The 25,776-nt window shown below is 53.0% G+C and overlaps 1 protein-coding gene across 5 annotated transcripts in view; it reads right to left on the bottom strand.

Moving 5' to 3' along the window:
- Positions 1 to 3,091: 3,091 nt before the first annotated feature.
- Positions 3,092 to 25,776, bottom strand: part of AHRR (aryl hydrocarbon receptor repressor) — a 73,406-nt gene continuing 50,721 nt past the window's right edge. For 2 of the 5 annotated variants that reach the window (XM_081233193.1, XM_081233195.1), the window contains 7 exons: positions 19,685 to 19,774; positions 13,357 to 13,486; positions 12,283 to 12,419; positions 10,547 to 10,734; positions 7,864 to 7,925; positions 7,533 to 7,677; positions 3,092 to 7,116 (listed from right to left, as the gene is read on the bottom strand). In XM_081233193.1, the coding sequence (XP_081089319.1) occupies positions 6,123 to 7,116; positions 7,533 to 7,677; positions 7,864 to 7,925; positions 10,547 to 10,734; positions 12,283 to 12,419; positions 13,357 to 13,486; positions 19,685 to 19,774 (1,746 nt within the window). In that variant the 3' untranslated portion in view covers positions 3,092 to 6,122. Of the gene's footprint in view, positions 7,117 to 7,532; positions 7,678 to 7,863; positions 7,926 to 10,546; positions 10,735 to 12,282; positions 12,420 to 13,356; positions 13,487 to 15,149; positions 15,864 to 16,596; positions 16,711 to 18,305; positions 18,554 to 19,684; positions 19,775 to 25,776 lie in introns of those variants that run through there. The other 3 variants (XM_081233194.1, XM_081233196.1, XM_081233192.1) reach the window with 3 other exon arrangements.

Raw genomic sequence — 25,776 nt, 5'->3', positions numbered from 1 at the left:
GCAGTTTGATCATCCCCAGTGCAAGAGTGGACCAGGGAAAACAAACGACAAAACCCCAAAAAGCCATACTGCCCAGGTACTAGGATCCCTGGGTCAGGAGAGGCCCCCCCAAGAACACATAGCCAGGGGCCTGCGCTTCGCTTGGGTTTGGTGTCCTCCTCAGCTTAGAAGCTTTCACTGAAACTCACTGCTCAGCAGAAGCAAAGCAGGAGCGTTTTTAGAGAGGCTTTCCAGCCTTGGCAGGAGTAAAGAAGGGAGCCAGGTGGTTTGCTTCTAAAGCGTCCTGAGAGAACGGAGGTCTTGATAAGCTCTAGCTTAGACATTGTTAAATATGAAGAGAAAGTGCAAGCAATCCCACAGGGGCACTAGGAAGAGAAAAGCCAAAGGATCATATGTAACTAGAAACACAAAGTAAGGAGTACAGATATGTTCAGATATATCAGTTATCAGAACAGAAGCAAGTGGGGCTTCACTGGTGGCGCAGCGGTTAAGAATCTGCCTGCCAGTGCAGGGGACACGGGTTCAAGCCCTGGTCCAGGAAGATCCAACAGGGGGCAACTAAGCCTGTGCACCACAGCTACTGAGCCTGCGCTCTAGAGCACGTGAGCCACAACTACTGAAGCCCGCGGGCCTAGAAGCCACCGCAACGAGAAGCCCGCGCACCGCAATGAAGAGTAGCCCCTGCTCGCTGCAACTAGAGAAAGCCCGCACTCAGCAACGAAGACCCCACAGGGCAGCCAGGAAAAAGGAAAAAAGAACACGAGTAAATGGATTTTAAACCAACCAGTTATTTATGAGAAAAATATCTAGAACATAAAGGAACAGAATGGTTAGGTGTGGAGGAGGTTTACACGCCGGCTAGTCCGGGCCCGAGAAAGCTGGTGTGGCAATATTGATACCAGACAAAATGAGTTTTATATCAAAGGCACGGTCAGAGAGAGTCATTTTCTTAAGATACAAAACACATAAACCATAAAGAAAAAGATAGTTTGCCGTGCTAAGATTTTAAAGCCTTGTATTTTTTTTTTAATTCTTAAAAGACAAAGCCATAGACTGAGAGAAAATCTTTGACGAAGCACTACTATCTTGAATTTTAAAATGACGCCCACAATTCACCAAAAACGGCAAACAAGTGCAGGACAGACAGTAGAGGAGCAGCCAGCGTGCCGGGGAAGAAACCAGGGCGGGTCTGCCTCCTGGCACTGCCATGGTCCTTAGGGGGGCCGTGGGGCCCCTCTCCTGCCCTGCAGCTGACGCGGCCTCCAAACCACGGCCCAGGGTGGCTTTCACCGGAAGCCCTGCCATGCTCCCCTCCCTCAGACCTGCCTGTGACCCGCTGCCCCTGCCTGACCTCATCCACCCTCTCGCTCCAGCCCGTAAGGCTCCTCCACCCCTACCCTGGACACTGTTCCTGTCAAGTCTTGGCTCGAAGTCTGCCTGGACCACAAGACTGCCACCTGGGCTACAGGATGCCAGTTGATCCATCTGCGCAGCACCCGCCGCCGCCCAATGCATCACAGAACTTACACGGTTCTTTGGTCACTTGTCTGCACCCTGTCCCCTGTCCACATGCGCAGGGATGTCAGCTTCAGCAGCATGATTTCTGCATCTTTTCTTCCCTAATGTGTCCCTGGCACTGTCACAGGGCCTGGCCTTCAGCAAGGGCTCAACAACCAGCTGATTGAAGGAGGGAAGGAAAAGCACATAAAACAACTCGCTGCCACCTCACCCCTCAGAGAGACGGAGCTAAAACGTCTGATGTTACCAAATCGGTGGGGAGGTAAGACCCCAGCGGGCGCCGGTGGGATGCTACTACGGACTGAATGCTGTGTCCCCCCAGATCTCACATGCTAAACCAACCCCCAAGGTGATGGTGTTAGGAGGTGGGCCTTGGTGAGGGTGACTAGGCCACAAGAATGGGACCAGTTCCCTTCAGAGAGACCTCACAAAACTCCCGCGCCCCTCCCACTGGTGAGGACACGGTGAGCAGTCAGCAGCCTGGAAGCTGGCCTGCGCCAGACCCCACTGCCCCGCAGCCAGGCCTCAGCCTCCAGCCTCCAGAGACGTGAGAAATACGTGTCTGTTGTTGATAAGCCACCCAGCCTCTGGTATCTTCGTTCCAGCGGCCCGAACGGGCTGTGACAGCTGCCCGCGTCAGGACACCTTTGGAGGACGCCTGGGCAGCCCCTGGTGAGGTGTGAGCCATGAGCACCCTCAGGTGTGTCCTCCGTCCCGCAGAGGCGCACTGGGCAGGGGCGGGGGCCAGCCACTGGGCACGTAGAAGTCTGGGAACAACCCGCAGATCCATCGCAGCAGTAGGCTAGGTGGTGGGAGAGTCACGTGACAGCGTGAACATGAGTGTTGTCCAGCCCCAGGTCTCAACACCGTGAGTCTGAAGATCACAGATAGGGGGGAGGGCGTGGGGGATGGCAAGCCGGGCAGGTGGCCTCCAGGGACGGCTTAGACCCAGCTGGCGGGGGCAGGTTGGCCTGGTCTCCCCAGGAGGGACAGGGAGTCACAGAGTAGAGACGGGGGTGGTGGCCTGCTGGACGCAAGAAGGGGGCCTGGCCAGGGCGCGACTGCTGCAGCAGGGGCAGACCCAAGCTCTGTACGGGGCACTTGACGCTTGTGCAGTTTGGGGGTGCTCCTTGACCAGACAAAGAAATGAAAACACGGCTCCCTGGGCCTTGGGAGGAGTCTCCGCCTGGGCCCTGGTGACCTCCCGGCCCTGCCCACACACACCTGTCACCAGGTCCTGGGCAGGGCGAGGCCGACCCCACCGCACACATGACATGGGGCCAGGCGTCTGCTCCTCGCAGGAGAGCTTGAGTCTGGGGTGTCCTAAAGACACCTGGGATGGTCCCCCCCAACCCTCAGTGACGGGCGGGAAAGGGAGGGAGCGCTGAGAAAGCGGCCGCCGGAGCTCCTCTTTGGCCCCGGGTCCACTTGTGCTTTTATTACCGCCTCGTATCTGGTGGTGAAGGACAGTCTTACAATATAAATTAGCCTACACACGCTTTAAAGGAAATAAATTTGGAAAATCAGGTAGACGTTTCCATTTACAGTAAACATGTACTAACACGTATGATTTATTTTACATCAATATTGCAAATTTATTACAAACCACAGTATCAGAAATGTATTTGAAAGCTTTCTAAAGGCACTGAGAAAACAGTACAAATAGTTATATTATAGTGGATCCATTTTTAAAAATTCAACAAGTCAGTCTAGATATTGAAAACTTTTTTCATCCAGTAGAAACTGCAAAAATATAAAATATAATTTGTGTTTATCTCCTCCCTTCCACCCCATTCCTACATCATATTTGATTTTAATATTTTTCAGCTATATAGACAAAAGCTACAGACAACAGAAAATACAAGCCCGTAATTAGCACTGGTAATGACATTTTAAAGCAGGACTGGCCACACCTGACCTTCTACATTCCATCCTCACCTTCCCCACACGATTTTTCAGCAGGGGCATGGCTGGAAAATAACAAAGGTGCTGACTGAGGGAGTTTTTTGTTTTTTTGTGTTTTTTTGCGGTACACAGGCCTCTCACTGTTGTGGCCTCTCCTGTTGCGGAGCACAGGCTCCGGACGCGCAGGCCCAGCGGCCGTGGCTCACAGGCCCAGCTGCTCCACGGCATGTGGGGTCCTCCCAGACCAGGGCACGAACCTGTGTCCCCTGCATTGGCAGGCAGACTCTCAACCACTGCGCCACCAGGGAAGCCCTGAGGGACGTTTTGTTCCCACGGACCTAGCATGTCAGGACCTGGGCCCCAAGCATGATGGCCTCTCCAGAATGCAAGACCTGCAGTGCTGATGTCCAGATGCTGAATTCTGCATCAGCAACGCACGACTTGTCTACCCACCAACCGTGACCAATTTGGTGCACTTGGTCCCGGGAGAGTGGGTGCCATCTGAAACGTTTGGGCACCGTGGCCCTCATGGGCGGGGACAGCTGAATGTCCTTCAGCCTGCAGCTCTTCTTTGGTTACACTGGGATCCGGCTACAGTGTGCAAACATGCAATGGTGTCTCTCAAGTCCATCTTTTCGGTCCAGGGTTTTCCCGCTTTTGTGTTATGCGCATGCAGCGCACCTGTCTGCTGTACCCTGAGACGGGAGGGGCAAGCGTCACGCTGAGGGGTGCCCCGGTGCATCCCAGGACCCACCCCTGTGCCGAGGGTGACATTGCACAGAGGGAGCTCCAGAGAGGCTGACAGTTACTTTTGAAAGACGGTGCAGGGCTGCCTGCGAGGAGCTGGGCACTTGCCTTGAATAGAAAGGAAGGAGGAAGTTTCCGAAATTCCACCCCTTGTCTTAGGGATTAAATCTATCAGGTGTGCTGGGCTCAGCGTGAGAACTAAGTAGAGAGGGATGCTGAGCCAGTGGGGGGCGAGGGTGGGAAGCAGGTGGTCCTGATGGGTGGCCTGGCTGCCATCGTGACAGGGAGGGGGAGACTCTGGCGAGGGAGAGGGGGACAGCACAGCACCGATGTCACTTTTGCAAGGCCCCCGGGGGCTGGGCCGAGATGAGCAGGCTGCTGGGCAGGGCACGGGGATCCCAGGAAGCCACAGATTGATGACTCCCAACCCTGGGCTCCAACGAGTAACCTCTGTCAGCCCATGGAGAGACCTTCAGCTCCCACCACGCCCCCCAGGGGAAGCCCCTCCACGAAGCAGGCAGCTGCCTAAGGGTCCAGAAGACCCAGTCCCGCCAGCCCAGCCCTGAGTCTGACAGGGTGACGATGCATTTAGCAAACAGCTTCAGCATTAACTCAGGAGCTGAACACTGACACCCCAAAGCCACAGATGCTGGACAGAAAGACCCCCCGCTGAACGCAGCGGGGCTGCAAGGGGCCCCTGCGCCTCCCGAGCCTCCTGGGACGCATGATCGCACCCGTAAGGAGGGTCTCCAGCCCCAGCACAGGGGAGTCTCCAACCAGCTTCCCCCTGCTCGGTGGTGATTTTGTCCCCCGGTGTCGTGTCCTGCGCTAACTGCACCCGTGGCGTGGAGTCACCCGGAAGGCGCAGTGACCTTCGCCCTGAGCCACGAGCCACCCCTGGTGATTGCAGGTGACCTGCACTTTCAGATTTATTCTCTTGCATCCTAATTTCCTGCGTTCGGAATGTGTTACCTTCACAATTTTTTCTTTCTTTTTTTTTTTTTGGCCGCACCGCACAGCACGTAGGATCTCAGTTCCCCGACCAGGGACTGAACCTGCGCCCCTGCATTTGAAGCACGGAGTCGTAACCACTGGACCGCCAGGGGAGTCCCCACAATTTTTTGGTTTTTATAAAGCATTACCTGTCTGTCTTGTCTCTAATAGCTCCTCCTGGGATGATGATTGGCGTCTCATTTAAAAACATGTACAGAGTCAGCAAGACAGCTGGACAACTGGAGTAACTCGTTCCTTTCCCTACGTCTTGTACTTCTCTAGACTTCCAGATCCAGACCCTGTAAACTAGGTTGTGTGATGCGGTGAGAGGCAAATGAGCAAGAACCGCCTTCGGGGGCCCCCTGACAACACCAGAGACGCTCGCGGAAGGAGGAACAGCGGCCACTCCTCCCCCGGGCCGCCCTCAGCCTGTGCCAGCACCTCAGGCACGTCATGAGGTGCCGGCCCGGTGCTGACAGCCTCTGCTGCCTGGAACTTCTGGACTCCGCCCAGGATCGGGCAAGCGGTCACCTGCCGCTCAGTAAGCTTGATTCCCAACTTGCTGTCTCGGCAGTGGGACCCCCTGGGTGAGGCTGCTCCCCGAGGTCCACTCACCGGAGGCGGCGTCGGGGAAGCCGGGAAGGGGGGGCGCTGGACGCTGCAGTCGGGCCAGGTCGCCGGTCGCCTGCCCTCGCTTGCCGCACCTCTCGGAGCGCCGAGTGCTGCCCGGCCAGGCGGCCCGGCTCACTCCGGCCTCTTTCTGAGAAACCGTGTCCCCTTAGAGGGCAATACTGTCACACTTGAGCAGACTTAAGACCACTCTGCATTTAAGAACTTCAGTGGCGTTGGACGAGATACAGGATTTGCTATTGCACGCGCCTCCCTCAGGAAAGTCTCTGCCCCTGCACTGCCATCCCGGCCGGCTGAGGGACGGACGTCAGCCTTGACAGAAGCCTGCTCTATGGCAGGAACGTGCACTCGGGGTCTCTGGGTGGCATCCGTGTCGCCAAGGCACTCCTGGGGAGCATCCCGGGCACCCCACCCTGGCTGTGAGCGGCCCACGGGGGCGTGTCCAGGGGCTCAAGCTTGACTACAGGTGCAGGCCCGGGAGCCTGGCAGTCACAGCCCAGGCTGGGGGGTTGGTGGCCCCCAGCACAGAGGCGGGGCGGAGGCTCCAGGCAGGCGCAGTGTGCGGGGTGCAACGGGGCCAGCTCCCTGCTGGGCCTGGGGTGGGCCCCCAGCAGGCCGGGCCCCAGGGGTGGGCTGTAGAGGGGGTGCCTGGAGTTTGGCTCCATCTTCAGGTGCATCCTGGTAGGGAAAGTGACCAGCTGTCTCTTGGCCACGTCACTGGCCCCCAGCCACGCCTGGCTCGGGGACACAGAGTAGCCATCCACCACATCCTCGGACCCGGATTCACTCTCCATCTTGATGGGCACATCGAGTGACAATATGGGGTTACACGGGGCTCCCGGGGGCATTGGGACGCCTCGGAGCTTGTTCTCGGTGGGATAGCACCCCGCGGGGAGATGCTGCGCTCCCGGCCGAGGAAGCCCGTCCTCCAGGCTCCCCTGCAGGAAGGGGCAGCTGGTGGGAAGGGGCGCCTGGCCCTGGAGGCCATCCCGCAAGGCCCTGCTGGTCCGGCCGGCGCAGGGCCCGGGGGGAGGCTTGGGCTGGTGAGAGCCAGGTGAACTCCTGACGGAGTGGACAGTGCCCTGTGTGCCCGGGTAGGGCAGGCAGACGCCACGGGCCGGCGCGGCGGGGAACGGGTCACCCTTGCCGGGTTCCAGCTTCAGTTTGGTGCCGCCGTCCTGACCGTGTCTCCCAGGCGTCCAGTTCAGGTGCTTCGAGGGTCCCTGTGTCTCGAGGTGGCAGCTGTATGGTGGGACGTCCCTCCGCTCCCTTGGGCAGGAGGGGCCCCTCGGCACCCCCCCCAGTTCCTCTCCTCGCCCATCCCTGCGGGAAGAGACGCCCGTCAGACAGAGCAGGGGCAGCGGGGGCCCAAGGGGAGGCCCTGCATCACGATGGTGCCAGCCACCTGCCGGGGCTGCTCTGCACTGCCTGTGCCCCTGTGACACTGGGCCAGCCCCCGCCCCTCCTGAACGGGCCTTCCCGTGGCCTCCCCAGGACCCAGAGGTGGGGGCAGGTGGGGCCTGAAGGGGAGAGGGTTTCTGAGCAAAGGTGAGCATGGAGTTCGGGCATCACCCGGGGGTCCAGACCACGGGCAGAGCCACGGCTGTGGTCCCCACGTGAGTGATGACAGCCTCCAGGGTGAGGGGTGGGTGTGGGCACCCTCTGTGCGTCCCCACATCCCACTGAGAGAGGTTCGGCCACGTGGTCAAGGCCGCCGACGCTATGCCTCAGCCACTTACCCTGTGGCCCCCTCGGGGTGGGGGTGGAGGAGATCGTGGCCGCCCCGCAGGCACAGGCAGGGGCCCCGGGTTGCCAGCCGGCCCCAGTGGCAGGCGTCTGCGGGCCTCCTGAACACGGACAGGCCGTTTCCTCCGCTGCCCCTCCCTGCCAGGATTCGGAAAAGGGGGCATGAGCAGCGCCTGGGCTGGGCGGCCGCCATCCTCAGCACCATCGACACACCCGTCCGCCCGCCCAGCCCTCCAGGCAGCATCGCCACAGAACGCAGCAGTCTCCAGGGGCACGGTCATTTTACCCATTTCAAAAAGACGAGATGGAGAATTTAACAAGTACCTGCTAAGTAACTGGGTTTTCCGTGCAATTCTGGTTCACAGAGACTTGCGGCAGCTTTTGCTCTGCACAGGACAGAAAACAGCAAAACAACATGCAGATTAAACGTGTGTGAGGGCAGAAACTACAACACGACCCCCGTTGTTGTCACACCCAGGAGCGGAAGATACAATGACTCACACTTTCTAAGCCTGTAAAGATTGTAAAGCCTTTTCCCAGTTACAGGTTTGCTGAAAATTCCAGTTCTCATCACCTTTCAGGCTGATGAAGCACTAATGAATTTCCCTCAGAAAGCAGACATACGCCTAAGATGACTTTCAGTGCATTTGTTTTCTTCTGGATGGTCAGAATGGAAATACAGATTCCTCTGCGTTGCGGTAGTTATTTGCGGTAGCTTACAAAGTCATCATGAGCACTAAATGAGTGATACTGAGCCATCGCCCCAGGGGAGTGTGTACACAGACACACACACACACACAGAGACACACACACAGACACACATGTCTCACAGACCTTATAATCTTAGATCCTAAGGCAATGTGCAACTTATTCTGGGAGATCATATTTTCTTCATATTTCAAAAGAAAAAACAAGGCTCAGAAGTGCTAAGTGACTTGCCTAAAGCTGCCTCTATAGCAGGTACGAGAATGGGATTCAAACCCTGTCCCACTGGCACCACAGCCAGAGCTTCCTGCACTGCAGTTGGCCCTACCTCTCCATCTTCTGGGCGTCTCTGTAGGAGCCAGAGACAGAGGTGGAGACGGAGGTGGAGACAGAGATGGAGACAGAGACATGAGGTTGGAGCGTCACCCTTAGCGGGTAAGGCACCATCAGGCGACTCAAATATCTTCTACACGGTTCACGTCCATGATGGACCAGGCAGGAGGCAGATCACACACACAGAACCTGTGAACATTTAGGAGTGGGGGTGTATCACAAAGTCCCGTTCAGGAGAAGTTGTGAAGGACCTGAAATGCCTTCCAGCGACCACGACGTCCCTTCCGAGCAACCCTCCTGGGCCTCGGGTTCCCGGGTCAGTTCCTCACAGCCTCTGAGCTCAGAAGGGAACGAGCAGGACGCAGGCGCCGAGGCCGGTTAGGAACTCAGTTCAGAGCCGAGTTCAGCTGCAGAAAACCCGAAGTCAAGAGAAGCTATTTGCTTCTTTCCTAAAATGCTGGCCGGCTCTTCCTCTCTTCGAGTTTTAATGATGTCCTGTACAATGTGTGTCTAGTATTCGTTGCACGGTCGCCCTGTGGGCAGCATCCTAGCCCTCACCGCACAGACCCTCGCCAGACCTCCGAGGGACGTCCCGGTGTCCACGCCGCCCGGGGCAGTGGCAGGTGAGCCGGGGAGCCCGCACCCACCGCCCCAGGCTCAGGGCTCCTACGCGGCCCTGGCTTGGGGTGCCGTCCGCACACCCGCGCTTCCCCGCGTGGCCGCCGGGGGGCAGCAGGGCCTCTAGGAAAAGCGATAGGAGGGGACGATTTTCCCTCCATCTCGTTTGCAGGGCTGGGGAAACCTACAGAAGGGGGGAGCTCCTCGTGCGGGGCTCAGTTACCATCGTCAAGCCAGAGAGCTCGAAAGCAGAGAACTCTGAGACGGCAAAGGCAGGTGGAGGGTATTTCTCCCCAGCGTTAGCCCAGGTGGTGGGGAGAAAGCAGGTGCGGCAGAGCCGTCTCGCCGGCAAGACACGCGTAGGTGGTCGAGCGTAATCTACGTGCTTTGTGGCACCTCACGTTTTAGTTGCTTCATCAGTTATTTTTAGAGTTTTTCCCCGCGGGCATTCTGTTTTTCCTCCCTCCTATTTTACAACATTTTCTACCTTTGAAAAAAGAAGCCATATGTATTTAATTTTTAAATCCTCCAGAAAGCTGCTGCCTTAACGAGCCGGCACGTGTGAGACCCAGAGGCCGTGAAGACATGGCTCCATCTGCAAACCCGGGGCAGGAATGGGGACGCAGGGGGCTCAGAGCCCGGTCATCTGAACGGGCGCTGAGGTCAAAGGGGAACCTGGGTACTGAGCAAGGACAAAGAAGCGGGTTGGAGACTCAGGTCTCCTGACATTCTGCCCCTGGTCGCAGCACAGGGGAGGGTATCGAGGAAGAAGAAAGGCAGACCTCAGACGCCTCTCCTCTCCCCCGGGGTCTCCCTCACACCACGGGAAACACGGTTTGCACGCGCACAGCATCTTAATCTCTCCCAGAACCTGACCCATGCAACACAGGCCTAACCCATTCCGAGAAATTACAGACAGGAATCTCCCAGAAAACCTAACTAACTCTGAAGAGCCAAGAAGACGCAGGGGTGGCGTGATGTGTGCGGGACGCCTGTGTGCAGCATGTGCCCCAGCGGTGAGCCTGGTGTTGAGGGAGGGCACGCAGAGAAGAGGCGGGGAGGCTGCGGTCCGGCCTCCCGTCCCCCACGGGGGACACGGGCCCAGGTACGTGGAGGGCTTAGGCCTGAAGACAGGCAGCAGTGTGTGGTGCCACAGTCCACAAGTATCAGTGAGAGGGTTGCTGTTTTCTAATAGTTGCTTCCTACGTGATGCGGTCACTTTAAAAACAACAAGCCTCTCATTATATTCCTTGCTGGAAATGAAGGAGGAATAGAGAGAAAATACTAAGTGTGGAGACGCTGTGTTTGGACCACCAGCATGGGACTGCGGCTGCTGGGGGCTCTCACTCACTTTGTGTCCGGCGTGGCCGAGACGTCCGCCCTGTGCTTCGCCCTCAGACACGCACTCTGCATCTTCAGCGCAGTAGGCAGGGGCGCCACGACGCAGAACAGGGAGAGCCGAGGGGGCAGGGCGGCTCCCGACGGGGCCCTCCTCTTCTGCCCGAACAGGAATTTTAGTTTCCCTTGAAACTGCATCGTCTGGTGTTTCAAAGACAGAAGCAAAGGCATGTTCACAGAGTGAATCATCAACGTGGTCAAAGGCCGTGGAGCTCACATTCCCGGGGACAGAAAGCCAGAGAGCTCTGATCCCGAGTCTCTAAGGAGCCATGAACCAACGCGTCTTCCACGCTGGCCCTTGGGACAGGCGCTCCCTACCGCCTTTCAATGACTCGGGGTTTCTCTGGCATCCCCGTAACATCCTCTAACCTTCCAGTGTGTTCTCATGTGTGCACTCATGGGTGTGTGGGTGAGCGAGCCCTCACTTGGGGGCGTGAATGTGCATGGACTTGGCCGGAGCCCCCGGGCAGCCCCCAGGAGGACTTGCTGGAGCAGCCCATCCCTGAGGACTGTCCTACGTGAACCCTCCACTTCCAAATTGTCATTCATTGACAACTGTCATGCATGGTGATAAAGCTTAGGGACAACTTGATTTGTTGATCTGGAGCACATGGTGTGAGTTAAAAAGCCAGAAAGTACCTCTGGAGTTTGTGATCAAAGAAAATAAAAGATCTCCCTGTTATGGAAGGGTTGATCTATAACTGAGTTAGTTCACAGGTGACTTCAGGGTGCCCCAGCCCTGGATGGAGGAGTAAGCCCACAGGGGGGCTGCACTCTTTCCCTATTCGCCCCTCCCTCCATCCTTCCATCTGTCCATCTCTCCCTCCATCCAACATCCCTTCATCTACCCATCCATCTGTCCATCCCTCCATTTGTCTGTGACTTTACTGGGTGAACAAAGGCTTGCAGAGCACCTACTGTGTGACGGTCACATGCTTGGTGGAGCCGTCAGGGCAGTGGTGCTGGGACATCTGGAACATCCAGCTCTCCAGAGGGAAAAAGCCCTGATGTGTAGCTTTTGACAATTTCTTCGGTGTAAAAATTTCCACCATGGCTGATTTCGAGCTGCCAACCTAATATCAGCTGGATCTCTATATTCCTGAAGTTTCGACAACGGGCTCCGTGGGCAGCCCCACCTGCCAGGCGTGGACAGGCTCTGCACAGGCGCAGGAGCAGCTGTGGTGAGCCCGGAGGCCGTGTGATGCCGCTACCCACCCCCTGTCCTCGGCGCTCCCGCTGTCCGTGCCGGACCCCTTTCCTGCACGTGCACGTGCAGTGACCCACCTCACAGTAAAATATGATGAGACACTTTTCAAACTGATTTCTTTTGCTTGTTTCCTCTACTCGGTGCTTCTGACACAGCTTCACTTCAGCTTACGTTTTGATCTCTGCCTCACTGTACAGTAAAATCTACCTACATTCACGTAGAGGGAAAACTATCTTAGTTTCCCACAGAACTGAGAACAAAATATGATCAGAACAAAAGACTTGCTGGACAACCGCTGACTGCCTGCATAGGAGATGAGCAGCGGGGTGCAGGGGGTCGCCAGTACTTCATCCGCCCCAGCGGACGTCCCACTTCATTCTCACTCATCGGCCGTCACTCAGCCTTGCAGCATCGAGGCTGGACCCCGCGTGCCGCCAGCACTCCGGGCCCTGGCTTCTCCCGCCCGGCAGCTGCTCACTCACCAGGAAGCCCGAGGTGCTGTCCAGCAGGCAGCGCACGCGGCAAATGAAGCATCGCGTCAGGAAGGCCGAGTACTCGGTGGGCCAGCCCGCGGCCCCCTCCTGGGCCCGGAGCAGCCTCCCCAGGACGGCGTCCTCTCCTGGCCGCGTTGGCACAGGCGGTGGTGGTCAGGGAGAAACCGGAAACACATTCTGATAAGCAAGTTCGTAATGTAACAGCGAGCTATCAGCACGTAACACACACGCCTGCCCCAAACTGACATCTGTCCCTGAGCATCCCTCCCGCCCCCACCCCCGCAGGGACAGCCGCCCTGACAAAGTCAGGTCTTTGCCCTCGAAAACGGCGTTTTGGTACAACCACGTGTGTGACAACCACACGTGGGCCTGTTGACCAGTTCAGGGTGTTTTGTTCTGAGCTCTATGAAACTGTGTCGGCACCTGGGGGTTGCGTTTCTCTCTAACTTTACAGGGTGACTCGTGCTGCTGTGTGAAGGTGTGCTGCAAAGTCCTCCTGAATTACGGACCGCTTGTGGGGAGACGTGTGGGAGAACCAGAACTCCCTCCTCCCCGGCACTGGACCCCAGGTGGACGCCGCCCTGCCCCTCGAGCTCCCGTCGGCTCTGCAGTCTCTTGGGCGCCTGGATGCCTGCCCGGTGTGTCCAGTGGGCGGGGGCCACGGGTCCGGGACTTTGTGGGGGGTCTTGCTCACAGGGGGCAACGTCCCTGAACAGACAACAGTCTCTGGGGGATTTTTTCTGGTAAATCTAAAGTGGGTGAAAGGAATTTCCTGGAAGACGTGCGTCTGAGGGAGAGTTTGCAAAACCAGAGACAAGTACCGTGGCTTCGCAGCCTCATGCCCACGCCCTGGGGGGCACAGAGCAGCCGCCCAAGACGCAGGCGCACTGGGGAGCCAGGGAGCCACCTGGGGCTGGAGGAGGGTGGGGCGGGGCTGGAGGAGGCTGGGGCGGGGCGCGGGAGGAGGCCTCCGAGGAGGGGGCGGCGACCCCGCACCCACTGGACGGGAAGGAAAGGGGGTGATCCGTGTCTGAGTTAGACCAGGGCCCCCCCAAGCCCCACCTGTCTCCGAGAGCAGGTTCTGCCCACACCCAGCCTGGGGAGGGTCCATGGCCCAGTGCAGCTGCCGGCAGAAGTCCTGGCGGTCGTCCACGTGGATGTAGTCGTAAATATTTTGGTGCATCACGTCCGTCTGGAACATGGCAACAGTCATTTTAGCCTTACCCTGAGTGAATTTCCACACTTTATTCCAGTGTTAATAACTGCGAAAATGTCTCCTCCATCTGTCAAAGGCAAGTCACACCTGTGAAAAGAAAGTCCCTCCCCGGAGGACATGACCACATGGCCTGGACACTAGGCATCCGGCTCACGAGGCGCAGAGCCGGGCACACTGCAGGTGCCCCCCAGGCCAGGCGGTGCCTTCAGGGGCAGGTCAGGGACTCAGAGACCAAATGTCACTTGGGGTCAAGATACCCACTTTTCCAAGTTGACTCCAACCTCATCAAGCTGTGCGTTTGTTTGGCCACTTTCCAGCCTGTCTGCTATACTTGAATCACAAAAGTTCATTAAGAAAGCATCCCTGTGAAGTGAGCTGGGGGCCACCAGGTGAGATGGGGGCCAGGCCGGCACCTCCAGGCCTGACCACCACCCCCGGTAGGATGCCGTAAGGACCCACCAGTCCACAGCCCTCTCTCTGGTGCTGGATCCTCCCACCTGCTCGGGCCCCGAACGCAGAGGCCAACTCACAGGTCCATGCTGGGAAACTGCGGTCTGGGGCACAAAGGCCACTGCCACGGGGTACGAAGACTGGCTTCATTAGACTCGACGGTTGCTGTTGTCGGCACAAACGTCCGCAGAGTGTCGACAGATGACGAGCCTGGAGCACGTCTCCCCACTACCCTCTCCTAACTGAAGGACATCACTCATTACCCGCCTGGGACCCCAGCCCGCCAGGTGCTATCTGTGACCTCTTCAACTGGCCCATTTCTGAGTTTTGATCATTTCTCAACTGGATCACTGTAACAACTAGATGGAGGAAAAGTTCCTGAAGGATCGAGACTTCACAAATGACGTTACCTCCTCAGCAGGTAACAGGTAACCCCACCCAGAGTGGATGAGGCGTAGCACCTCTCCACAGGCTCTGCCTGTAACTGTGGCCCCTGGACATCCAACGGGCAGCCTCAGGAAGGTAGAAAATGAGTATGATCGTAACTCGAAGGCTGGACTCTATCACCTGTGCACGCCCAGCCCGAGACACTGTTTTCACAGAAAGAAGAGGACCCTGACGTCAGAAGTGATTGTGGTCCTTGGTCAGTGCTGTCCAGGGTCAGGGAGTCTGGCGTGACTGGGGACCAACTCATGGTGGACGCGGGCACACCTGACCTTCCCTCCTGCTGAGACCTGGTGGCACCTGCCGCACTTTCTGGTTCTCACCCACCTGGCAGCTGGCAGCCTCACCTGGAGGCTCCCTCTCACCAGAGGCTCCCACCTCACCTGGCAGCTCTATGGTTACAAGGGCACATCCCATAGCCATGCTTTCCTAATACACTTTTGTGATTCAGGCATAACGCATAGTCTGAAAAGTGCCCAAATCATAAATATGCAGCTTCACCACCAAGTCAGGAATCAGGACCCCTAGAGCATCTCAGAACCCCTTCCCTCTACCCTCCCCAGAGGTGGTCGTGGCGCAGAACCCCGCACTGCCGGCTGATACTGGATGTAAATGGAGTGCTGTGACCTCTGTGTCACATCACAGTTGTGACACGTCCCCTGGTGCGTGTGACGGCAGTGTTTCAGCCCCACCATCGTGTGGTACTCCACTATAAGAACATACCACAACTGATTAATCCACTCACTGCTGGGCCCTCTGAGTTATTTCCCATCTGAGCCTGTTACAGAGGCTGCTGCTGTGTCTTCGAGGGCGTTTCTGTTGGATGCACACCCAGGAGTGGAATGACTGTGTCACGGAGTGAGCAGAGCCTCAGCCTTAGTGGAAAAGGCCAAACAGCCGTCCAAAGTGAGCATACGAATACACACTTCCGTTGTGGCAGTGTGTGAAACTCCAGTTGCTTTATGTCCTGGCCAACCTTTGGTATTTTCAACCCTTTTTTTTTTTTTTTTTGAGCTGCGGTGGTGGATGCATCATGGTTTCTTTTGATGGTTTTAATTAGCACGTCATGAAGACTAATGAAATTGAACATCTTCTCACATGGTTATTGGTTTTTAGATGTGAGTGTGTGTGTGTGCGTATTGCTCGCTTCTGTCTTTCTCGTGAATTTCCGTCGAGCTGTCTTGCTGGTTTGTCAGTGCTTTTTATCCTTCTGGGCAGGAGTCCTTTCTTGGGTGGATTCCTTTGCAAAACTCTTCTCCACTCCCCGGTCTCCCCTGCTGCTCTCTTAGTGGGTCTGACACAGCCTGATTCATCAATCTCTCCTCATGGACAGGGTTTTAGAGTTTTTGTCCTGTCTATGTACTCTGTCCTCATATACCTCCTAACTCTGCCCTGTTGTCTTCTAGAAGCTTCCACCACCCACCCGACATTGACTGTGCATGGTGTGAGGTAGGAGTCGAGACTCACTTTTTTCATGTGGATCCAGTTCACGAAGCACCATTTACTGACGAGACCAGCACCCGCCTACCTCTCAGCAGCACCAGCTTCACTGTAAACCTGCAGCTGCTCTGAACCCCCGCTCTGTCCTATGGGTCCACCTGTCCATCTTCCACCAACCCCACGCGTCCCAGCCACTGAGCTCGACGGGCAGTCTTGTCTCCGGGATTGTACGTTCCAGGGAAAATCACACCCCCCACCGCCCTGCCCATGGGATTGCTCAGCCCTCTGCATTCCCAATTAGCTTGTCAGTTTCCTCCCAGAGAAGCTGCTCAGTTTTTACGGCAGTGTTATTAATTAATGTTATTCTATAACTTGATCTGATGTCTTTATGATAATAATAGCGAGTCCTCCAGTCCATGATATGGCATATCCTTCCATTTATCTGGATCTTCTTTAATTTCTTTAAATAATGTTTTATATTTTCTGTGCGGAGATACTGCATATCATTTGCTTGACTCATTACTAGGAATTTGGTGTTTTTCCATCCAGCTTTGATGGATGGCATTTTCCCCTCCATGGTTTTGATTAAAGGAAAAAAATTGTGCTGACCTCTGAGCGTTGGATACTTCTCACCATAAGCTGATATACAGGCCCTGTGATCCACGTTATTCTCTGGTGAGTTTTAGCCGGTGACCCCAAGCTTCGCAGAACCCCAGGGCCTCCCTGCCGCCCCATTTGCCATCTCCACACACCTCAGATGATTCACGAATGGGACGCAAGGTGTGGGTCTGTGGCTTAACGGGCACAGGAGGCAGGTTGACTTGGCGGAGACGTGGCTGACCAAGGTGAACTTGAAGACCAGTTATCTGGGGTGAGGAAACCAGGAAGGCAGCAATTAGCGTGGCTGTCCTTGGTCTTCCCTAATCCCCTAGGGTCTGATTCCTACAAATGAGGTCAAGAAAAATAAATGGTGGGAAACGTGAGAAGGAGGGGAGAGGGCAGGTAACAAGGATTCAAACCGCACAAAACAGGCCCTGCTTTGGTTGGCTCAGGCGGTCCTCATCCTGCCTCTAAACCACCCTTTGCGGAGTTGAGGATAAAAGTATTGATAGAACCGTTTTCACAAACGGCTCGTTCCAGCAGTAACCATCTCTACTGTCTGTGCAGAGAGGGCGCATATTCACTCTCTATGCCCGTGGATTCCTTCCACAGGCCCTCACATCTGCCCCGGTTCACATGGGGACAAGCTGCCCCTACCGCAGACCTCCGAGAGAACAGACAACATCTTGAAGCAGCAAACGACAACAGCAACTAAAATATACATCTAAAGCCTATCATTCATCTCAAAGGGTGCTGAAGTGCAAGATACTGAAACGCTGCACTCAGGTTGTGACAGGAAATACCTGGTTCCTGACTTTTTGTAAGGCGTTTTGCACAAGAAACTTACAATAGCACAAAGCTATTATAACTTGTTCATGAAATATTTTGCATAAACTAGAGGCACGGCCTGATTTAATGGCATTTTGAAACAATTTCTTTACAAAAAAAGGCAAAATTTTTTTTGTTTTCACTTCTAACGCTTCAGCGGAAATAACCAAGTTCCAAGAAAACAAAAGAGCCAATTAGCAAGTTCAGACCTGGAATCAGGTCTCCTCTGTAGGGCTTTTCCCACGAAAGTCCTACCGGGTGGTAAGACCTTCGAATTACAGCCAAAGGCAGGTGGCTCTGGGTGTCTGGAGAATTCACAGAGCAACTCGGGCGACAGTGATTGGAACGAAAAGAAATTCTGAGCACGCAAAAGGCAGACCAAACCACGTTTTTCTAGATCCAGATCCTGCACAGAACCTCCAGGGGAGCACGTGGAAGACTTCGCTATTTGGGGCTGGAATCCCTCGTGCCCACGGCCTCGCGGAGTCACCAGCCGCCCTGGAGGGGGCGCTGCTCCAGGGGACCCTGAGCCCGAGCCTGCACCCCGGCCACGGCCCCCGACCTCGTGCGAGCGCGGCCTCCGCACAGCGACTGCAGAGGCGGACCAGGTGGCCCAACTCCCGCGTCAGGAGCGCCCCCAGCCCCCTGGGGGTCCCGGCCCCGGCCTCGCAGCCCCACCGCGCGGAGGAGGAAGTCGGGCGACCCCGACACGAAGGGGCGGAGCCGGTTCCCCGAGGCTACGCCCCCGAGCCCCCCCGCGGGGGCCGCGCCTCCGCCCTGCTGCTGGGCCACAGGCGGTGACCGCGCGATCGCTGCCCGCGAGGCCGCCCAGACGGTCCCGGGGCCAGGACAGGGCCTGGCGGTCACTCTGTGCGGGTCCGGGTGGCGGGAAAGTCAACCTGGAAACGAGCGTGGGAGGAATCGAAAACGATTCAAATGAGGATTTTCATGGAAATTAGATCACGGGCCCCATCGGCCTCAGGGGCTCAGGCGGACCTCAGTTTTCAGCCTATCGGGGACCGGGCTCTCCGACCTTGGCTTCCGCTGCCCTCAGCTTCGGGCACCCCCTTGGTGCTCGGCCCATCCAGGGAGGTTTTCGTTGTTAACGCCAGTCTCGCCTCTCCCCGCTTCCTCGCTTGGCTCTGATGCCGGCTCTGCAGATATCTCCCCTCTGCCGGCAGAGGTACCCCGGCCCCGCGGGGCTGTCCACGACCTCCAGGCGAGCACCCCTGCTCCAGTCTCGCCAGCGTCCCAGCGGGTGGGCGCCTCGGGGGACTCTCCACCCCCCAGGGGCCGCCGCCTCGCCCCAGCCAACAGGGGGTGGGGCTGGGGGTGGGGCGGGGGCGTGGTCTCCGAAATGTGCTCCTCCTGGGCGCGGGGCTCAGCCCTGCGGGCGCTGCTCCCCCTGCGCCCACTGTGTCTGCACCCCTTTCTCGCTCGCCCTGTGTCACTAGGCGATGATTCTTTACACTCAACTTACATTAGTGTAAGTTTGTAGATTCTGTACATTAAGCCGTGCGAATCGCTGCACAGGCTCCGCCTCCGGATGCGGCCCTGAGGACAGACACACTCTTCTCCGTTCTTCCAGGTTCTGTTTTGTTCTCTCTCAAATCCACCCGTTTTTGTCTTGAATTCCTCAGGGAGGGTGCCAGGGCTGCTGGTCTGCGGCTTCCTCGAGTTGACAACTCTGCACCGTGAGCTCCCTGCAGAGGGCTGCGTCTGGGGGGTGGCCCCTGGCAGAGCGGCTGCGGCCACTGTTGTGCCCGGCTTGTCCTCAGACCTCAGCCGTCGAAGTTCCAGAGCCGGGAGGCTGCACCCTCAGGCTGGTGACTTTGGGTTGGGATTCTCACGAGAGACTCCTTTTCCTTCCCGGAGGCCAAGCCAGGTCCTTCTTCCTTTCCTGGGACTTTTCACTGAGCCACCCTTCCAGGACCCAGTGTTGGATGGGACTCCATCCAGCTCTGCCCCAACGTCTGGAATCATCCAAGCTAGGCTGGCCTGGGGCAACGTTCCAGATGAATTATCTGTACACCAACAAGGGCGTTTCCAGAACACACTACGTCCTGACTGTACCTCGTGTCTGGGCTTTGAGACACCAATGCACAGACGAGGACAGGTCCACTGCCCTGGCCCTGACCAGCCTCTCACAGCGAGGAGCCCGGGAGGCCAGGCCTCAGTCAGCACAAGTCGCTGCCCTTTAGACGGGGGACGCCCAGGACACTGTCATGCCTCTTGCTGTGACCCTGGGCCCCAGACAAAGCTAGGTGTGCAAATCCTCATCTGACAAAAGCTCCATGATTTAGAAAGAAAAAAAGAAGAAGATTGATTTTAGAGACATTTTAAATCTTGAAGACAACACGTGCTTTCAAGGTAACAGAACCGAACCGCAGCAGATAGAGCAGCTGTGTTTACCTGGTGGAAGCCCAGATAGTCCACAATCGTTGCTGATGCGTAGAATATCATCCCTTCTGCGCTTACCACCAGAGCAAAGCCGTGGAGGGACTAGAAAAAACAAAAAATCGAGTTGGCTCCAAGATACATTTGTGAAATCATTCAAAATGAAAAAGTCAAGCATTGATTCTGTTCGGCTTTTCAACATTTCTCCCCCGTTTTGTGGTCTGTATTCATAACCTCCAGAAAGGTCCGCTTTTAATTTATTTATGACCATTTTGCAAAAGGTCCCAAGCTAGCAGGTGACACGGGAACTGGGTCACAGTTTATAAGGCTCAAGACTAGGGTTCTTCTTTTTCTAATGATTATCAAATTTATGTTTTATAAAATATACACCATCACTATGAGATGACACACCAGTACCTGAAACAGAACAGGAACCTTTATGCCACCTTGTGGATTTCCCCATTCATGCACCCTCCTCTATACCGTGTTCTGATTTTTCTAAGAATTTTTATCATGAAAAACTGTTGAGCTCCATCAAGTGCTATTTCTATATCTACTGAAATCATCACATGGATTTTCTTTAACCTATTAACGTGGTGAGTTACGTGACAGATTTTCTGGTGGTGAAATCATCCGTGCCTACGTGGGGTGAACCTTATCTGATCATAATTTTTAATATGCTCTTGGAATTGATTCATTTCACTTACGAAATATTCCTTTATATTTAAGGAAATCCAGCCTATAAGCTTCTCTCTTTATTTTGGTGTCAAGTATACCTAATCTTCCCTCTTTTTTCATTCTCTGGACCCACTTATTTATGATGAGAATGATGTATTCCTTGAAAGTCTGGTTCACCTCACCTCTAAGATCCTCCAGTTTGGGCGCATTTTGGGAGAGATGGTGAGTGAAAGGGGGTGGATTTTAGTACCATGTCAGTTTATTTAATGGTTGTTAGTGTATTCAGGATTTTTTTTCTTATATCAATTATGGCATTTAAAAATATTTTTTAGTAATGCACTCACTGCACCTTGATTTTAAATTTACTCATGTATGTTATTCACAATATTTGTATGATTATTAAATTTCAGTTATATCTGTAATTATTGAGGCATGTGCTGTGCTGGGCTCGACTTAAAGTCTCTCTTTGTTCGAAAAGCAGGCCCTCCATCACTAATGAGGATGCACGAGGGACCACGGTCACTAGAGCGCGTGATCAACGCACATTCTACCTTCCTATCTATATCTATCTATCATCTGGCATCATCATCATCACTTTGATAAAGAAAATGGCAGCACACTCTGTGTAGGTCCTGGTGAGTGTCAGGCGCCGTATGTGGAATAGCTCATTCAGTTCTGCATCACCTCGGTGAGGTAGGAACAGTCTGATTCTACTGGGGCAATACAGGAGCTGGAGGTAAGGGAGCTTCAGGCAACTGGATAGTGGTGTTCAAAATATTTCAATCTGAATCTTTAACATACAGACATTTAGAGACTCTTTTTTTTTGTTTTTAATTTTTGGCCACGCGGCATGCAGGATCTTAGTTCCCTGACCAGGGATCGAACCTGTGCCCCCTGCAGTGGAAGCGAGGAGTCCTAACCACTGGACCGCCAGGGAAGTCCCCAGACATATGGAGACTTTAACTTCTATGAAGTTTGTAGCTATCAGCAGTGTATTATAATACCCATTTCCCTTAATTCTTGACCATGCTGGATACCTTTTTCTTTTTTTTCTAATCTTTGCCAATTTTATAAGTGATACATTATCTTACCATCATTATAATTTTCATTTCCTTGATTATTAATGAGATTGAAAAAATTTCATACATTCATTGGTAACTTGTATTTCTTCTTTGGTAAACTGCCTGTGCATGTCGTGTGCTGATTTTTCTATTAGGGTTTATACATATCAATATCCAAGAGCTTTTAAATGACTGATACTGAAGATTTCTAGGCAGCCACCTAAATTCCAATCCCCACACTTCTAAAAAATGATGGAGAACAACAAGAATAGGCAAAACTACACAAATCTTCACCCCCATCATAATGAGAACACAGAGGGGTGATGAACTTCAAGTTACATATAAGCAGAAAAGGCAACATAAAGTCCCAGTAAGCTTATGATGACTGTTTCAAAGGAACAAAGTGTGTAATCCCTCCTCAAGAAACTAGAGAAAGCAGAGACAATTAAATACAATGTAAGGAGAGGGAAAGAAAAATTTTAAATAAGAGAAAAAACAATGAAAATTGTTTAAACAGTTAAATGATAAAGATTGTCAACAAAGTGAAAAATTGCTTCTTTAAAAAGATTAATAAAATTGATAAACTCTTAGCAAGATTGATCAAGAAAAATACAAATTACGGACACCAGGAATTTTAAAGAATACATCATTACAGATCCTACAGACATTAAAAAGATAGTGAGGAAATAATAAAAATGATACTCAAGGAATTAATTTACCAGAATTGACCCATTAGAGACACAAACCTTAGAAGAGCAGTTTCTGTAGAAGAAATAAAGTTATCAAGGAACTAACCCAGGATAATGCACCAAGCCCAGATGGTTTTAAAAAGGAATTCTACCAAATCTTTAAAAATCAGATAACACCAATGCCCCATAAATTGTCTCAGAAATAGAAAGTGAAGGAAAGTTTCTCATTCTTTTTAAGAAGTGTAACACTGACACTTGATTCTGATAAGGAAAATACAATAAAAATAAAATTGCTTACTTTGACTATTGGTGCAAATATGCTAAATAAAATATTAGCAAACTGACTTCAATTTCACATTAAGAAAAGAATACATCATGACCAAGTGAATTTATTCCAGGAATGCAAAGTTGGATATCAGGAAATATTAAGAAATTCATTAATATAATACACCACATTTATAGATCTAAGGAGAAAAATCTATGATTATCTTTTTTTTTTTTTTTTTTTGGCTGTGTTGGGTCTTTTTTGCTGCGTGGGCTTACTCTAGTGTGGTGAGCGGGGACAACTTTTCATTGCTGTGCGCGGGCTTCTCATTGCGGTGGTTTCTCTTGCTGCAGAGCACGGGCTCTAGGCGTGCGGGTTTCAGTAGTTGCAGCACACGGGCTCAGTAGTTGTGGCTTGCGGGCTCTAGAGCGCAGGCTCAGTAGTTGTGGCGCATGGGCTTAGCTGTTCCGTGGCATGTGGGATCTTCCCGGACCAGGGCTTGAACCCGTGTCCCCTGCATTGGCAGGCGGATTCTTAACCACTGGACCACCAGGGAAGTCCCTATGATTATCTTTATAGATGGCAAAAAGCTTTCAACAAAATTCAACACTCGTTCCTGATAAAAACACACAAGAAAATAGGAATCGTGGATACATCTGAACATGGTAACGTGTGTGTGTGAATGTTGTATGTGTGTGTGTGTGTCTGTCCATGTTATTCTTAAGGTAGCAACTTAATGGGGGAAAATTCTAGGTGTTTCCAGTATGATTAGGAAGCAAGGCAATGATGCCTATGACATCCCATACTGGGGTGTGTAAACTACACCCCCCGACATATAGCCTGCCACTGGTTTTATAAATGAAATTTTACTAGGACACGGCCACACCTGCTCATTTACGTATTGTCTCGAGCCACTTTTGCACTACAACAGCAAGGCTGAGTAGTTATGACAGAGACAATGTGGCCCAGGGGTCCCCAGTGCCCAGGCGGCAGGCGCAGCAGGAGGTGAGCGCAGTGGGCAAGTGAGGGAAGCTTCATCTGCCGATGCCCGTCGCTGCCCAGCACTAGCATTACCGCCTGAACCATCCCCCCAACCCCATCCGTGGAAAAACTGTCTTTCATGAAACTGGTCGCTGGTGCCAAAAAAGCTGGGGACCGCTGATATGGCCCACAAAGCCTGAAATATTCCACCATCTGGCCATTTAAAGAAAAAGTTTGCTGACTCCTGTCTTGTAGTATCTGGGGGTGTTAACTGTTGCAACTAGAAGAGAGAAATCAATGGGAGGAATAAGAATTGAGAAAGTAAAATGATAGCTATTTGCCGATGATACCATGGTTTACTCAGAAAACCCTAGAGAATCAATGATAAAATAACTCAGATGAAAGAATTCAGTAAGCAGCAAGGATATAAAATTAAATATATATATTCAATAACCTTTACATATGAGAAAAATGACCATATTAGAGGACATCATGGTGGTTAAAACCCCATTTACAGAGAAGACCCAGGACTTGTAAACTCAACAAGGGATGTGCAAAATCGATGCAAAGAAAACGTCAAAACATCTCAACAGACACAAAATTATATGTAAACAAATGGAAAGATATCCTTTGTTCTTGGACTGGGTGACTCACCATCATAAAGATGCCCATTCTTCCTAAGTGAATTTATCAACAGAGTGCAGTGCTGTCTATATCAAAGTTTTTTATTGAACTATAGTTGATTTACAATACTGTGTTAGTACAGGTGTACATATATATATATATATTTGAATCACTATGTATATTTTTATATACTCTTTTTCGGATTCTTTCCCATTATAGGTTATTACAAGATACTGAGTATAGTTCCCTGTGCTATGCAGTAGGCCCTTATGGTTTATCTATTTTATATATAGTGGAGTGTATATCAAATTTTTATGGAGCCAGCAAGTTGATACTAAATATGGAAAGTAAACATGCACTAACTGTTACAAAAACACTGAAAAAGAAAGTTAGGGAAGACTGTTATTTATTGTCAAAACATACCATCAGGCCTCCACAACTAAAGGAGTTGGGTGCTGGCGCGTGAATAGACAAGTGCGTCCATAGCCTGGGATAGGAAGCCCAGAGCAGGTGCAAGTACAGGTGGAAATGTGGTGTCATCCAAACTACTAGACAAAGACAGGCTTTTCAATGAATGGTTCTCCCCTGAGCTTTTGTCTGCCTGTTTAATAGGCTGAATGATCATCTACAGTTGACCAGTATTTCTTGTCGTGGAGCATCACCCATTCCAGATCTGCACTCAGCCACCACGCCTCATTCCTTCAAGGTGATGATGGACTTGGTGTGCCGTGCTGCGTTCAGGATGGTTTCATCTAGTCTCACAAGTAAAACGGGCTGAATTTCTCCCAAGCGCCGTCTCTGCCTGGTTTTGTACAGGGTTCCTGACTGCACAGAATTAGCTGCCCCTTCCCTCCTTTTCTGTGCTCTGGAATGACTCTGGAATGGTATTTTCTGTCCCTTAGAGGTTTACCTAAAATTTGCTTTTAAAACAAGTGGACCAGATACCAGAGAGGCAACAGTCTGAGCAGCAGCCACCCTGGTCAGTGTCCCCTCAGCTCCTGCAGCCGGAAGGCTGGAGACTCCACCGTCCAGCCCTGCCCCAGCCAACCCGCAGCTTCGGAGGCTGCTGTGTGCTCAGGCTTCTGCCTTGTCTTTCTTGTTTTCTCCCTACATTCTTTCAGTTAATTTTGTTGCAGATTTTCTGCCTTCTTCGTTTCACATCAGGATGGCACTTTTGTTTCAGATGTGTGTGTTTCTCTGTCGTTGGGTGTCAGGTGCAGGGGGGACACTGAGCTGCTGACTGGCGTCCGGCTTAAACGGAGGTCGTGTGTTCTGCCCAAAGTGACATCACACCACACACAATTCACGAGGAAACCCCCTGGAAAGGGACGCAGCCTTGCAGCCTCAAACAAGACAAAGCCACAACTTAGCCATTAAAGTATAACTCAGAGAAGAAACGTTGCAGCACTCAGGAAAACATACAATAAACACTCGACAAAGATATTATTCAAGAGGGAAGCACTGAGATATTAAACCAGCCTAGGGCGTGTCTGAGACACTAGGTGCTCACAGGCAGCTGGGATAAGAGTGCTGCGTTAGATGCAAAATGAAAACCCCCCTGGATGATCCCTGAGCAGCCCTGTGCCCACATGGCTTGACAAGGAGGTGCCACCCAACTTTTCACTTTATTTCAAAATTCTGGACAACTTTCTGACACAGAGGTTCAAACACCAGGGTGGTGACTTTGCAATAGGATTTAGACTTTGTGCTGAGTTTTCTGAGCGAGAAACAAAGCCAAGCCTCACATAGCTCCCAGCTGCACCTCTGCCCTAAACAGTGTGGCACTGGTGGCCACATCTCATCGCAAAG

Source organism: Mesoplodon bidens (assembly GCF_964165515.1).
Source record: "Mesoplodon bidens genome assembly, chromosome: 4".
NCBI classification, from domain to species: Eukaryota; Metazoa; Chordata; class Mammalia; order Artiodactyla; family Ziphiidae; genus Mesoplodon; species Mesoplodon bidens.
Note: the sequence above shows the minus strand (reverse complement) of the source record. Positions and strands in the feature narration are given on the sequence as shown.